The 16,415-nt window shown below is 39.5% G+C and overlaps 1 protein-coding gene across 2 annotated transcripts in view; it reads left to right on the top strand.

Moving 5' to 3' along the window:
* Positions 1-7,265, top strand: part of Dsg3 (desmoglein 3) — a 30,791-nt gene extending 23,526 nt beyond the window's left edge. Inside the window, exons 13-16 of one of the 2 annotated variants that reach the window (XM_003474015.3) lie at positions 169-308; positions 625-688; positions 2,261-2,514; positions 4,553-7,265. In XM_003474015.3, the coding sequence (XP_003474063.1) occupies positions 169-308; positions 625-688; positions 2,261-2,514; positions 4,553-5,155 (1,061 nt within the window). In that variant the 3' untranslated portion in view covers positions 5,156-7,265. The remainder of the gene's footprint in view (positions 1-168; positions 309-624; positions 689-2,260; positions 2,515-4,552) is intronic. The other variant, XM_013157069.2, reaches the window with a different exon arrangement.
* The last annotated feature ends 9,150 nt before the right edge of the window (positions 7,266-16,415 follow it).

Here is a 16,415-nt window from a genome sequence, read left to right as displayed (position 1 = left end):
AGATTATACAACATTGCCAATGCTGGATGTAGAAATTAATTTTGTTTTACATTAGGAATTTTCTGCAAATATTGTAAATGTTCCTTGTAATATCTCTGACCTTTGTCATGTCGAACGATTTCCAGCTGATAAAAATCTTCTGATACCTTTGCCTTGATTTCCTGCTAGTGGTCCCTCTCCTACTGCTCACCTGTGACTGCCAAAGGGGTCCCGCTGGGGGAATGGCAGGTGGTTTTATCCCAGTTCCTGATGGTTCAGAAGGAACAATTCACCAGTGGGGAATTGAAGGAGCCCAACCCGAGGACAAGGTGAGAGTCATGTTTGTGAAATATTATTGCAATCATATACAGAAAAAAATTGTATTTCTGTTGAGACAGGTGACAGGAGTATAAAAAATGACTTAGTGACTTCCAGTTGAGTGCTTCAATGCAGTAGTGGATGTGACCTTTTCAGGTTTTAACTTAATTAAACTTAAGATTCAAATCTTAAGAAGAGTGACTCTTGCAAGAATTTGGGCTTACTGTAATGTTATTATTTGCAAATGGGCCACAGCTCATCTACATTGCTCTGAATCTAGTTCTGAATCTAGTTTAAGTGCTTTTATTTTTTGAATATGATTTGCAGGAAATCACAAATATCTGTGTGCCACCTATAACGACTAATGGAGTAGATATTGTGGAAAGTTCTGGTAAGTAAACATTAAATTCATTTTTGAAAGCCATGGTGGGTTAAAGGAGCCATAGTTTTTAAAAGCCTTCAAAATTGTTTTCTCAATTTATAAATGTATGTGTATGCTGGGAACTGTTAATACTGAAATGTGAAGAAAGCTGGGTTAATATTTGAGTGCTAGTCATTTCTGTGACATAGGATTGACCTCAATAAGTTCATTTATTCACTGATGCCATCATTTTAAATAGCTGAAGATCTGTTAAACTTTTTGCAAACTTATAAACTGAAGTACAGCTAGCAGGCAATTAATTACTGTTTTTTAAATTAGGAAATAGATCACATATATAGAAAAGAAAAGAAAAATATAGGAAACATCTATGCATCTACCACTCAACTGTCTATTGTTATGAGGAGTTTCATTTGCAGATAACATCTCACACATGCATATCCCTGATCCTTTTCTACTTCCTCCTTCCACCCAACTAATGATATCCTGATTTGAGTTCAATTACTAATTCTCAAATTTAATCATAATAGGACATGATCACTTATGCTGTGATAAATGATTTTTTTCATTTCTTTGGCTTTACCAAGTGACAGCTCTATTCAAATTATCCCAGAGCCACAGTGTAAACTAAAATAACAGTAAGACATGATGCCTAATAGTAAAATATTTTCCTAATTTCATGCTTAGCATAAAATAAGCATACTCTCCTTAAGTAGCCAGCTTTCAAAATTCACACAAAATTTCTCCAAATGTGGCTGCCTTCATCAGCTTCTCTTATCATCACTTACTGTTCCTATTATTCTTACCTAACAAAAACTATATTCAAAACTGTCTGGGGAAAAAATAGTTCATGAAGCACCATGTAAAGATAACTGGTAGAGGGGCTGGAGATTTAGCTCAGTGGCATAAGCGCCTGTCTGGCAAGTGCAAGGTCATTGAGTTCAATCCCTGGTACCAAAATAATAATAATAATAATAATAATAATTGGTAAAATAGTCACAATTCATTAATTTTCTTTATGCATCAAAACATCAAATTAGCATCTACCAATTCACGTGGTTGTATTATGTAGGTCTCCCCTAGCTTTTTTTGTTTGCTTGTTTGTTTGTTTGTTGAGACAGAATCTCACTATGTGTTCCAGGCTGACCTTAAACTGACAGCAATTCTCCTGCATCAGCCTTCCTAGTACAAGAATTATAGCTGTGCTCCACCACTTCACCATCTGGCTTCTATGTCAAAGCCAAGATGCTTTATTTCTTTTCTCCAGAGAACATCCAATCCCTGCCTCAGAGCTTGCTGTGGGTGCACACTGAATATTTGCACTTTTCTATCTCTCCCTCTTGTCACTGGAAATTAATTTCCCCTACACATCTTTTTAATTTGTGCGCTTTCAGAGCTTTGGTCACCTCTAACGGCCTCTCTGTTACAGCCTCCCCTAACACACTGTCATCTTCAATCACATAATTATATTTTCTCCCACATACTTGTTTTACGTGACAACCGCTTATAGACATCAAAGATCAGCGGGAGAAGTACATTAAAGCGCAGCATGAGATGTCAGAGAATTTTCTCCCCTGTTTCTAGAAGTTTGTACAAATACATACACTGGAGGGACGGTGGTGGAAGGTGTTTCTGGAATGGAACTGGCCACCAAAGTGGGAGCAACTGCAGGTTCCGGAGCTGTGGCAGGATTTGGAGCAGGAGCTGGACTTGGGCCCTGTCCCCCTGGGCATCTGGGGCTGGGCACAACGAGGACAAGACATTCCACTGGGGGAACCCTCAAGGACTACACAGATGGGACCATAAACATGAATTTCCTAGATTCCTACTTTTCCCAGGTAAGTGAGTGGCAAGTTTTGTGGGTTCGTTATCTTATTTACATTAGAGATCTTTTTATTTGATTATATTTTGTGGCTTTGTGGTTCATTTTTCATGGCTTATTAAAGTACTTTTTTTAAAAAAAAAAAAAACTAGGTTTCTTTTTGTCAAAATAATAACTTCAAATGGCTGCCAGATTGGGGTCACTATTCAAACAAAATGAGAAATTAGCCCCAAAGCAAGAAAATATAGCAGGTGGCCAACTCCTCACCCTTTTAGCTGGGAAATATAATATGGGGTGAGGGAGCTGAGACTACCAGGCTTTGTAAAGGTAACCTGGTGTGGAATTTACTGTGCCTGGGTACAGGCAGGCACAGAGCAATAAGGCCGTCAGCCCCAAACACAGAGAAGTGTGCTCCTTTTATAGGAACAGAAAGAGGCCAGGGCACATTTTAATAAACATTTGTAGGCAAAGTTCTCTGGCAGTCTTAAACCCCAATGGGCAGAGTTCTTGATGGTTCAGTATAAACTTTCAGGTGTCTTCAGATGTCCCCAGGTCCAGGACCTGCAAAATTCCTTGTCCTATCTTATCTCTACAGCATCCTGTGCTGACTGATGAGTTCCTTGCTGAGAGCAGTACTTCTGCTGACAGGCAGGTTGAGGGCTGGGAGAGTCAAGTCCCACTCGAATCTTACAGAAAAATAACTGAGGGAAAAGTTTTTTGTATTTTGAAATCCACAGAAGCCTCTTTAATAATACGAAACAATTATTTTGTTAGCTTACACTATAAGGCAGTTCAAAACCCACATGCGTGGATTTTCCTAAGAGATATTCTTCACATTTTCAAAGGAATTCATGACCGAAAAAATTCAAGAGTCACTGAATTAATGACCCAAAAATAAAGGGAAAAAGGGGATGGGATGGATCAGTGATGAGCGGGAAAAGTGTCAGGAAACGGAGCACAAAAAGGGAAATGGATACCAAGGCAGAGAAGACTTTCAGAGGCAGATTGTTCCCCTCTGATTAGATGATAAAAGACAGGTGACATAAAATGTATAGTCAAAAGGACCTCACCTGGAGTTTTGAGAAGTGTGGTAGAGTTGTGTTAGCAGATTTTGGGAGTGGTTTCTAGATTGCTTCTGTCCTGAACATTGACCAAGACAAATGCAGATAGTAGCAAAGTTTTACATTTTTTAAAGATAGGGGAAAAAACAGGGTCTGAAGAGCAATTTGGGGTCAAGTCAAAATAGGAAAATAAGTACATTCTATAGGATGAGAGCAGCAGGAACACAGCTGCGAAAAGCTCAGTGTCCACCATCTTCCTGTATTTTCCCTCCTCAGGTTGACATCAGGTCTAGGCCGTCTTATAAAAAGCTCGCTTGAGTTCGCTTGAGAAATTTACCAGCTGGGCTTTGGGAACTGTTCTGCCCAGCTGTCCTGGGATTTTATAATTAACTGGTCATTCCTACTTCCCAGGCCAATGGGTTATGCCCTAATCTCCTGCCTCTACTGAGTAAATAAAGGCTGAAACTGTATTTCAGGCAAGATTGGCACAAGGTGCTAATCTAACTTGAAGATGCAGGATATTTCAAGGTGCAGTGTGAGCCCTAGTGATGGGTCAGGGTACCACAAGGATTGAAGAATCTATGCAGAGCCTCTTGACAAGAGTGAGTACTGTCTGAGACCCTGCACAGTGAGAGACCTTCCCCACTCCACCACAAAAACTATATTAACATATATATGTCTGTACACAGAGAACCTCACATTGAGCCCAGGCATCACACCCATTTGCTATGTAGACCTAAATCCAGGGAAATCCAAGAGTCTAATGCATGGGCCCAGGTAGACCTCAATTTTGAAGGAATGTCAACCACGCTATTGTGCAGATCCCAAATAATTTTCAGAATGAGGTTGTTAGTTAGATTGTTAGAATAAAAAGTATTTCTTTACTTTTGTAGATTACCTAACTTGGCCATTCATAATGAAACACGAGTACTATGAACAGTGTTCAATTGTTCAGCAGTCTTCCTTAAAAACTTGCTTTCTTTCCATCTTTAGAAAGCATTTGCCTGTGCAGAGGAAGAGGGAGTCCAAGAAGCCAATGACTGCTTGCTGATCTATGATAACGAAGGCACCGATGATGGTCGCAGTTCTCCCGTGGGTTCCCTGGGGTGCTGCAGTTTCATTGCTGATGACCTGGATGACAGCTTCTTGGACTCACTCGGCCCTAAGTTTAGGAAACTTGCAGAGATAAGCCTTGGTATTGATGAGGAAGCCAAACAAGCTCAGCCACATGCTCAGTCCAGTGGTACTGGGGTTGACCTTTGTGGCCCATCCGTAGAGGTCCAGCAGTCAGGACCTGACAGGTACCAGACCTTCTGGGGCAGTCAAGAAGCTCATGGTTTGTCAACCTATGGGTCACTGCAGCAGGCCATTCCCATCCCTGACCCTCTGCAGCATGGCAACTATCTGGTAACAGAGAATTACTCAGCTTCTAGTTCTTTTGTGCAACCCACCACTGCAATCTTTGATCCACTTCTCACACAAAATGTAACAGTGACAGAAAGGATGATTTGTCCCCTTTCCAGTATCCCTGGTTCCACAGACCCTCAGGGGTCATGCAGTATGCTTTGTACTGAAGATCCTTGTTCCCGTCAGTGACGAGGATGAGCAAAAATAATGTACTGGTGACATATCTAGACCAAATTATTTAAAATAACATAACAGAACTCACTGTATGGGACTACTGTGACATTTATTAGATATTCTTATAAACTAATTATGATGACAATTTAAAAATTTTGGTCCATACCACAAACCTAGATATGTTGTCACTCTTATAATATTTTTTTAAATTGCAGTAAATTTCTATGTTCTTTTTAAAAAAAATTTTTATGATCATATTGTGTGGGAAAATTTCCTAAACATTTTTAAACTTTGGTGCTTTTAATGCCAAAGGAAAATGCTGATTGCTTTAAAGGCAATGTACGTTAGTGGATGAAACATTTGGAACAAAAATTCTAGTTGTTTCCATCACCTTCTTTTGTATCCTTGAATTGATGCAAGAATATAACTAATAGGCCAGGTTCAGTGATTATGCCTGTGACCCCAGCACTCGGGAGGCTGAGGCAGGAGGATCTTTATGGGTTCGAGACCAGGCTGGCTACAAAGTGAGTTCAATGCCAGCCTGAACTGAACAGTGAGATCCTATCTCAAAAAGACCAAAAAAAAGAATATCACTAATAACGACTTAAGAATCACAAAGTATTTGCTAACACACTGAACTGCTTGGGCAAAAGTTGCTTTCTCCCTATCCTTTTGGTGTAGGGAGACCATGCTGTGCCTCTTTTCTCAAGCTAAGGGCTTTGGGCTTGTGCATCCAACTTGCTAGAACTATGCTTGAAACTCAGTCTTGAAACAGAAATATCATAGGACATTTATAAGTTTATTACGGTGTAAATAACACTTCATGCATTTTTAATCCTCTAAAGGACCTATCTAGGAAAATACATTGAACTTCCTTCTATGTACATCTCAATAGCAAATCCTGTGTTAGACTTTGTAAAAGTAGTTCTTTTCTTTTTGGCATTAGTGGGTAGATATGAACTACATATGACATACGGTCAGGTGTATTAATACCTACACACATTGTGGGACGAAATACAGCTTTCCTTAAAAGCAAAAGGAACTGTTGAGTAGAATAACACATATTGAAGTTTGTAAATATGTATCATAAGCAGCATTTGGGGAAAATGTTGTAATTTTCAAGTCAAAAAGTGATATAGAAGTGTGATGATATATAAACTGTTTTTTCAGCCTTGGCTTCTGAATTAAACAGCTACAACAATTCAGTGCTTGAATGGAACTATCTTAGGTTAGTGAAAGTTTAGAGGTATTTTGTGCATATTACCCTAATGGTAATGCAGCTCTTTAAGTCACTTCTGGTCGTTCAAGATGTTCACCCTTTAGTCCACAGAGAACACCCTACCTCACCGGCTCCCTGACATTATTACCTTAGCTGAATCTTTACTAAGTCATTGTTTAATCCCATTATTTCTAATGGTATACTTAATTTTTTGTTTGTGTTACATTGTGTTTTGTTTTGCTTAGCCATAATAAAAACTGAAATATGTTTTTCCACATAGACTGCAAACTAATCAAGTGTTTATGCTTCTAACTTAGAAATGTATGAGTCTGAGGGAGTAAGCAACTGCCTACACATGATTTCCCTGTTGCACATGGCTGTCCCTGCACAACTAGCTGGAAGGCATGTACCAGGCCAGCCCTGGGAGCACTGGTGGCCTCAGCCTTCCAGAGAGGCTGCTTCTATGCCACAAGGCTTTCAGCGTGCCCTGCAGGGTGAGAAGAGCCTGACCCAGACCCTCTAGTGACTGCTGTTATCAGCACTATTTTTTTGGTTCTCAGTAGAAAGCCAGCCTTGGGGTCTAAAGCACACACATTGATTTGCACCTCTGCTTATGCATAATAGCCTTTATTTAAAATACGAAGGTGTATTTAGGATTTTCAAAGCATTTTAGCTTTGCTTCTGAAAATCAATTTATGGAATAAGAATCTGGTTACATTATTAAAGTCCAGAGAAAGCCAAGCCATGGTAGTAAAGATTATATTAGAGAAAAACTGAAATCAAATGTACTTTTAAATTTTTTTTAATTGTTCTTTAGGGTGACCTAAAAATTCATTTGCTGTGTAAAATGTGTCTGCATTTTTTTCACCAAAAATAAAAGTTGTTTGAAACAGGAAAAAAATTAAACCATTCTTTGACTTTATGTATACATTTTAAAAATATATATATAATATAATTTGTGCAATGTTATAATAAAACTCTGTCAATAGATGTATGAGTACTCCCTTGATCATTTCATAAAGCTGAACTCTATAATGAATAGTAATTACTACATAAGATGTAAAATATCTGCTTAAGAATTTTTAACAGTATGCTGTTTTTTCTAACTGATACCTTCTCTGCATCCTCCCAGGCAGGAAGAAAAAATCTGGGGTTCAAGATCACAGTGGGTAGATGAAGTTCTGGATGAGGCCAGGACAGAAAGACTTTATTTCGTGGTTGCTCTGTGTCACCTCCTGTTTATCTGCTCTGTAGGAATAGGTTCCCTAGCAAAAGGTGTAAAAGTTTAAGAAAACTCAAAGAGAAAAACTGGAGTAAAGGAAAGGTAGCGCTTCCAGTCTACTCTGATGGGAAACTGTACCACGGCCCTGCCCTAGCGCTGGGTTGATGGCTCAGTACTTACTCTGCCTTTATGTCTCCAAGGGATCCATAAGATGAATTCCTTCAGAACTTGCTTATGATTTCCTCCCTCCTTCACACAGCAAGGCTAAGATACAGGGAGACAACCCTACATTAAAGTTACTACTGGGTGAAGAGTGGTGGATAGCTTACTCAGCATTCCAAGTCAATTCCAGAACAGTGAAAGTCATAAAGTTAAATTTTAATATCATCAACCAACTCTTCTATTCATAGGAAATTCAAGAAATAAGCATCTGAAGACCCCAAAGATCAGGTAAGAGCAGAAAGGGAACACATTCACTGACTAGCATCAAGCAACAAGTGTAAGTTCTTGTTCTTGGGAGTTCAGCATTTTCTCATCTCCTTTACTGGTCTGCAAAGGAGAATTCTGAATCAGAGCTGACACAGTTTAATGCTTGTTCAATAACCCATTCTGAGATGGTTTTATGGAAGGGGAGGAACTGATGAGAAAAGAACACAAACTATCATTTAAACTCCAGGTTCCAGAATCCACACGTTTTCCTCCATGAATACTGAGAGTTCTTCTTCTTTGCCTCATCCAGAGTGGGCTGAGATTTCTTCCATGTCCAATTAACCAGCTATTTTCAGTTGGTGTCTTTATTATTCTCTCATATGTTGACATTTCTTACAAATGTAAAAACCAAAAGATCTAGACATGATGCAGACTTGGTTATGCAAGATGCAAGAAAATCGTGTCTGAAAACAAAGTATAAATTGATGCAGTCACCAGAACAGAAAGACAAGAGGCACTTGTGAGGGTTACCAGGCAGTTGGTAAAATTACAGACTTCTAAATCTTTCAGCAAGACTTAGAATAAGGTAAAAAAAAAAAAAAAACTCAAACAGACACAAAAAAGCAATCTCCTCCAGGTTACACAATACAGTGGTACAAATGTAAAAGTGTATATGCAGTGCTCCAGCAATAATAACATTATTCTCTCAGAATAATCTGTTGTCTTTCAATTCAAAGACTTGAATAGCACATGAAAAATTAGCAACAAACAAAACAACAAAAATTATAAAGAGTTATAAGTCTAGATATTAATTCTAAACATGAAAGGAGCAGGGTGCCAGACAGATACATTTATAAATGTATATGTTTGATATAAATATATGGGGAGAGAGACAGAGATTACGATAATGGAGATGACAGACAGACAGTGCTAATACTAAGGACAAGAATTTAAACTGCAGAGCCAAGCATTTAAATCCTGCTATGAATGAAGTTATTATGCACTGAAACAAGCTACCTAGAAGTCATTTAATCTTTTCCAGTAACCTTGAGAATTATTTGACTAGTTAGTAGGACACTATTTAGTAGACATAGCGTGAAACAAATCTAAATGTAAAAATTATAAGCATAAATGGATCCTTCCAACAGTGTTTCCATGATTTGTGGAAAGGACACATTTTGATAGCTATGGCTTTCTTATACCTGCAAATCATCTTCGTTTCTACTTTCATTCCAGCAAAGTATGTGGAACCATAATATTTTCAGTTTTATGCCTTGGAACACTTCTGATGTTTTCCATATGAATTCATCATTATTCTCTTCGCAAACAATTTTGATGAAAACACAGAGTATCTGGTAATGATAACTTAAGAAAAACATTGATACTGAATAACCATGTAACCTCCATTCCCATGGAGGGCAAATGTATTTTTATTTGGTCAGAATGAAAGAGAACTGCAAAGAACTATCTTAATTATAAAGCAGCAGAGAATGAGGTAATCTTATATTTATGTAAATGGCATAATTGCATGGTTTCCACTCCTGTAAAGAGACATTGTTACTAAGCCTAAAATGAAAATCTAAACACAAAGTTTGAGATTAACTTCAGTCTTACCTTCCTATGTCCAAGTGACTAGAATTGAAATGAGATTTATATGGTCTGTGTTAATCACTATCCCTTCATTGGGACAAAAATAACACCCCTAAGTTCAAAGAGGAGAAGTTCCTTTTGGCTCACAGTTTCAGACCATGATCAGTTGGCTGCAAGGCAGAAATGGACATAGAAGAAAGGCATGATGGGGGAAAACTGTTCAACTCATGGCAGCTAGGAAGCAGAGAGTGAAGGGAAAAGCCAAATTTGAGAGTAATGTATCCTTCTAGGTCATACCATCACTGACCCATCCCATCCAACCTGACCCACTCTAAATGTGCGATTTTTGGAGGACATTTTTAAGTCTAAACCATAAAATGGCCCACCTCCAAAGACATGGGCTTACACACACACACACACACACACACACACACACACACACACACACGCGCGCGCGCGCGCGCGCACACAGCCTCAGGTAACCTAGGAGCTTGATGTAGTATCTTTCCACTATCCAATCTTTGGACCAGACATTGCTGCTCAGTGTGTGTCATGGATATAAATTTTTTACATCCAAGGAATCTGTTCTCTGGTTTTACTAATTTAAAAAAATCACCTTATATTTTCTCTCTAGCTTTTTTTATATAAGATATAATGAAAAGGACTTATTTGACTAGACTTGATTCTCACTGAGAGCACACATTCCCCACCTGTTAATTAGTGGAAAGGTGTAACCAGTGGGACACAGCTGCATGTGTCTGTAATCCCAGCTACTCAAGGAAGCTGAGACAGGAGGATTGCAAATTCAAGATCAGCCTAGGCTGGGTAGAATGGTAGAGTGCTTACCTAGTATTGAGACCCTTGGATTAATCTGTAGCACTGTACCATGAAAAAAAAAGTATAGGCAACTGTCCATCTCTTAAATTCTAACTATTTTCTGCATCCTCCCTCTTCCTCTCAGCTGTTATAAATTGCTAGTTGTTAAAAATTTTCTACTTTATGGCTGCCAACTGTATCTCAGTTAATTTCTAACTTGCTACCATTCCTATATACCCTGCCTCTGAGCCTGGAAATGTGTTGGTCTTTGATTAATCTTTCAAAGCAGCAAACCAGCAATGAAGGCACATTCTGCCAACATAGCCCCTACTCTGCAGTAAAAGCTTCCCAAGGGCCTCTCAAGACAATGCCCATGATTGGTAGGGGTGCCAAGGCTGGTTAGCAAGGGATCTTCCCACTAAAGGAACCTGTCAGGAAACATTATAAGAAATGATGAGCTGTCAGACAAAACATACTAGAGTTAAAAATATCAAAATTACCCATGGAGGAACCAAGAGAGTATATTAAAATCTCATTCTATTAATCAATTAATCAAAAATACTTTGTTTAAATAATTAACAAGACATCAAACTTAAAAAGGGTTTTGTTCCATTTTTGCCTTTTGTATGTTCTAAGTTGCTGATTAACAGCTCAAATTCCAGCTTTACCACTTACTATTTAATCTCTCTGAAGTTCCCTGGATTATTATTACAGAATAATAGTGATCATGATATTTGCATAAAATTACAAGAATATATTTTAGACATAATAAATGCTAAATGATTGTTTTTGTTGGTTTTAGCACTACATTTTAAATTTTCAAATTAACACAAAATTCGGAGTACTGAAATATACACTAGCAAAACCACAGCAACTCAAAATAGCTGCATCATAGGATCCAAAGTCTTTCTTTACAGCAGGGTATTCAAACTGAGGCTGGCAGGCTGTTTATTGATCAGTACTGGACTTTAGAACTGACTACGTTAGTTTTCTTTCTGCTTCTTCAAATCACCACGATATTTCTTTCTCACGGATCCTTCGCCTTAGCCACTAAAGCTTGTTCTGTCTGCTCTACTGTACTGGACGTTACTATGAATGCACTGTTGAATACAGGTGAATTAATTCATATCCAGGTGTTAGGCAGATACCCAAGTGGATCATTATTACAATTTTTAAAATGACTTCAACATGGAAGACATGAATGATCTTGTTCAGCCAGGGAATTAGGTCAGCAGCATAAGCACCTGCTGGGCAAGCATGAGGTCGCTAGTTCCAACCTGGATACCAAAAAAAAAAAAAAAAAAAAAAGAATTATCTTGTTCAGGGTATGTCATTCAAGGGTCACAGAACAGTAGTGGACCTTTTCTATTATCACATTCTGCTGATAATATAGCAATGAGAAGACTGGAAGCCTCCTTCCCCAAAAGGCTCTTATTATATTATCCCCATTTGGTGAGACAGGGCAGCCACATTGCTTTGGGGGGTATAGATAGATAGATAGATAGACAGATAGACAGATAAAAATTAGCATGAAAAGATGTCAATTGAAACAACCTCCCATAGGCTACATATTTTCAATAATGTAAGTAAGATAGCAATTAATTGCATGAAAACCAGACCACACTTTAATTCCGTTTCTGTGAGATTTATGGTGCCAAGTTACTGCCTTGATGAATAGTTGTATTTGCAAAAGCTACTTGAACAAACATAAAATGGTCAAAAATTAAATTTATTTTTACTTTTACATGCTTTTTCCTTAATTCTAGCACATGGTGAGCCTAGTAGTTTTATATTCTTTACAATTTGCTTCCTGTAACAATCTAGTTATATCCAGAAGTTAAGTTTTCAATTTGAGGAATTAATTCATAGTAAGATACGAATCACTGAAAATGCCGTTTACTCCTGGTTGCAATAGGAGTCTATAATATTTAGAATAGCTATTGACTCAGAAAGCAAAGTAAAATGCCACTATCATTACGCAGTAGGTTAGGAGGTAGCACATTTTGGAACATTTTCCAGTGCATCTCAGATCACGTACTTGTTTTCTCTATAAACACACCAGGGACTCAGGTGCCACATTCTGACCAACTGGCCTAATACTCCTCAGGGCCAATGAGAAAAGCAAACAAAAGGCTCTGTGGAAATTCCGAAAGCCTAGAAACCACTATCTTCTTTTATTTATTTATTTGGGGATGGCAGTATATACTTCTAAAATGAAAATCCAAGACATACAGAGCAATGAACCATTCTATCCACGTCCATAATCTGTTCCCAGAATTCTGATTTTTTTTAAATTCTGAGGTACATACTAACCCCTTCATAAGGCCAACAAATGAAAACTCACTATGGCACTTTCACGAACCACAGCGAAACTCTTCATGTGAACTTTCATATGGATCTAACCTTGTTCAGTTCCAGGTCTTCCTGTGAGACTGGTCTGCTTCACTTTTGCCCACCAAATTTTACTGATTACTTCAAGTGAACGTTCTAACCCCAAAGTCAAGAAAGTACAATGACACACTTTCTTCTGCTTTCATGCCCATAGGAAATGCCTTCCCTTTATGGTAGCTGATGTGCATCAGAGGGTGTGACTCACTCCAAAGGTATGATGCTACTCTGGTATTGTTTCAGAAGAGCTCGGCCAGTCTGGCTCCATTGTATCAAACATTTCCTTTATTGCTTTGCTTAACGTTTGAACATATTTCTGTCTAATACAGTGTTTTTGCTTTGTTTTGTTTTGTGAGGGAGAACTAGAAGATGATGAAACTCAAACTAGTACACACACACACACACACACCTGAATAGTTCAAGCACCATAGGTTTAAAAATAAACACGTCCCTGAAATGCTGCCCATTTGAGACAGGGTTTTTTTTCTCCTCTTGCAGTATCTCAGACAGCTTTAACTTCACAGTTCCCTAAGTGTGTAGCAATGTGACAGAGTTGATTAACTTATTATTTATCTTGTTATGGGGTTCCATTACTTTTGCTACAAATGTGAAGCTCCTACATTGAAAGTACATGTACTCATAATATTTAACTCAAACTCAGTAATAACAGTGTTCTAGTTTCAGTCTGAACAGCCCACAAAAGCATGTCCTCCAAAGCAGTGGTTCCTGGTAATACTTTTCCTGCATTGCACGTGTGACATTCACAAGCTCAGGATCTCCCTTCTCCATCCCTGATGGAATCCACCTTCTTCCTCTGTCTGAGGGAGTCTCAGAATGCAAGAGAATACCATGATATGTTTTTCTGGGGCTAGGGACAAACCAAGAAGCCCACACATGCTGGGCAAGCACTCAGCCACTGAGCTGTAACCCAGCCAGTAACACAGTTAGTTACTGACTAACCTTAAATGTGCTATGATCATGTTAGCAAAATAAGCCAGTCACAAATTTCCAATCGTTAGTACTAAAAAATTACTATGTCAACTCTCACAGTACTGTAATCTTTAAAACATCACCTCTAAGACTAATTTTTACACCAATTAAAATAAAGCATTTAATTCCTCTGAACCCTTGATCTTCCTTAGACTGGGAATCATTTAGTTTTGAGACTCTGTATCTCTCTCTTAAGTCATTTATAATCATCATTCTAGGTCATTTCAAAAATGTCTTTCAACCCAGTATTTCACTTCCCGATTTGTATACAAAGCTACTGCACCCTCTCCTGTGCTTCTTTCTTGTTGCTGTTACACAGAAGAATGTCAGTTGTCTGTGTTGCAAGGGAAGGACAGTTTTCTGTTACTTTGGGTTTATTTGTTTGTTTGTTTTTCTTGCTTGTGTTCCTCTGGGTTTCTTTCTCTACACCTCCTAGGCTCATTAATCACACTGGGTTTGTGTCTAACTCTCTGGGTAAACACAGCCCTGCCTGCTGTGAAACCCCTGCAAGTCCCATCATGCCATGCTGCTGACGACGCCAGCCCAGGGTGGCTGTGAGCAGGATAACCCCTCTGCTCTCCTTCCTAGCAACCATTGGCCAGTGTCCTTATCTTTCCTAAGAACTCCCATAAACAAATCCTAGGGCTACACTGAAGTCATCGATTTATCACACCTAGATAAAATCAACATTCCCAAGGCCTGAACTCCTGTAATAAATGCCAGCTTTGCTCACCTCCAGAAAGAAAGGGAGTTTCCCACATTGCCTGTGTTTCTCACTGTGCTGCCCCTGGAAGGAAGAGTCTCAGAGAAGAGGAAGAGCACAGAAAAGCTCTGCATAGGGCTCTGCGCCCCTCCCCAGCTTCACCCCTCTCAGGCAGTCTCAGCAATGCCCACCCTGACACAACTGTGACATAGAGGGTTTGCACCCAAAGAGAATCAGGCCTCCTCTTCCCTCTGTGCCCCTGCCCCTGTTCCCTGGAACTTTCTTGCTTTACCCTCATTTTACATACACACCCCCCCACACACACACACACACACACATCCCTTCCACAATAAACTTTAACGCCTTATTTACTTTTTCATTCATTCACACAGTGCATTAAAATTTACTTAGATAGTTTTTAAGATGCTGGACACACAGGACCTGTCAGAGAAAAATCAGCCTTCAGGAAGTTTGTATTTTAGGGAATGGTGACCTGACAGTAAGAGAATACAGCCTCTCTGAGAATATGATACATCAAGAAGACACATAAAACAGTTCAGGAAGATGAAGAGCTCTGGGCATCATCAGGTCATGAGAAGAGAAAGGAGGGGAGGAGAGGGGGAGGAAAGGAAGGGAAGAGACAGCAAGCACAAAAGCTCTGAGGTGGACCGTCATGGTACATTTGTGGCATCAGGCTAAGAAGGAAATAACAGATAACAGAATAACCACCATCCTCACAGTGACATGCGCAGGAGCCTTCGGCCAAATGGTGTCAGGCATTACTCAGAGGGGAGAGGAGGGCGTGGCCACGTAGAGGGGCATCCAGATGTGGCTGGATCTCCCAGTATCAGCTTGTTTGATGTACACCTCAATCCAGCACTATTGTACTCTTATTAACACACTTACAACCAGGGTGGCTTATTTTTAAAAAATCTTTTAAGACATGTTTAGCTTTCTTCTTAGACACAAGAATAAACTGCTTGTTTTCCCCGCTGCACCAAATCCTATTTTGCAACTTTTTCATCTTCCTCTCGTTCTCCTCTATCTCATGCACAATGCTAGAAATTTCCATGAAATATCCAGGCTCAGGGACTTTGCACCTGAAGCACTTGGTCTGTCCTCTCTCACATGCTGACTCACAAGCACTGTGACTTACCGCCCCGGCCTCTCTCTTATGAGGTGTTGGAGTCTGCAGTGATGCTTCAGGGCTATTTCTGCTCCAACGACAGTGACTGTTTATTAAAGGTGTGCTGGTTTCTCTGTGCTTAGCTAGAAGGCCTGGAGTCTGCTGAGTTTTTATTGTTGCTCTGTAAATTCTAACTCAGAAGGGCAACAGAGCTTCTCCCACCCTGTTATTATGGGCCACCCTTTACCCCCAGCCTGCCAATACTTCTCTCTCACACCTAATGTCGATGTGTTCTTGCTCCACCCAGATAAGAGAGTTCATAAGAATTTCAGACTCCTACTGTATGTCCAGCCTGGGTTTCCATAGCAGAGGATCTTGGCTTCTTCTCCATAACTAAGGAGAAAGACAATCATTTCCCATTTCTCCACTCTCAGTGTGATGAACTCACCATCTTCAACTGACCATAAAAGTCCTCCAGTTTCACCAAGTCCATCTCCCTTCTGGCCATCCAATTCCATGTACATCTCAGACTGCCACCTCTCAACTACCAGCCACTCTACTCCATCATCCTGACCACACCTGCCATCTGCCAGCCTTGCTGGGTCCAGTGCTAAGGCTGCAGTGCTAAGGGGGAAACACACACACACACACAAACCAACATGCATACACACAACACAGCCCAGCCTTTTCTGACTAGATTCACTATAAATCACCCAGTGTGGATATCCCAAATGCCTCTTCTTGCAATATTCCTTTTTCACAGGTAACATTCCTTCTGATATGTGGGTTTGC

This window comes from Cavia porcellus, unplaced genomic scaffold (genome assembly GCF_034190915.1).
Source record: "Cavia porcellus strain 051 isolate PalLab524CR breed Dunkin Hartley unplaced genomic scaffold, mCavPor4.1 scaffold_20, whole genome shotgun sequence".
In the NCBI taxonomy this organism is placed as follows: domain Eukaryota; kingdom Metazoa; phylum Chordata; class Mammalia; order Rodentia; family Caviidae; genus Cavia; species Cavia porcellus.
The sequence above is the reverse complement of the archived record's forward strand: the minus strand, read 5'-3'. Positions and strand labels throughout refer to the sequence as shown.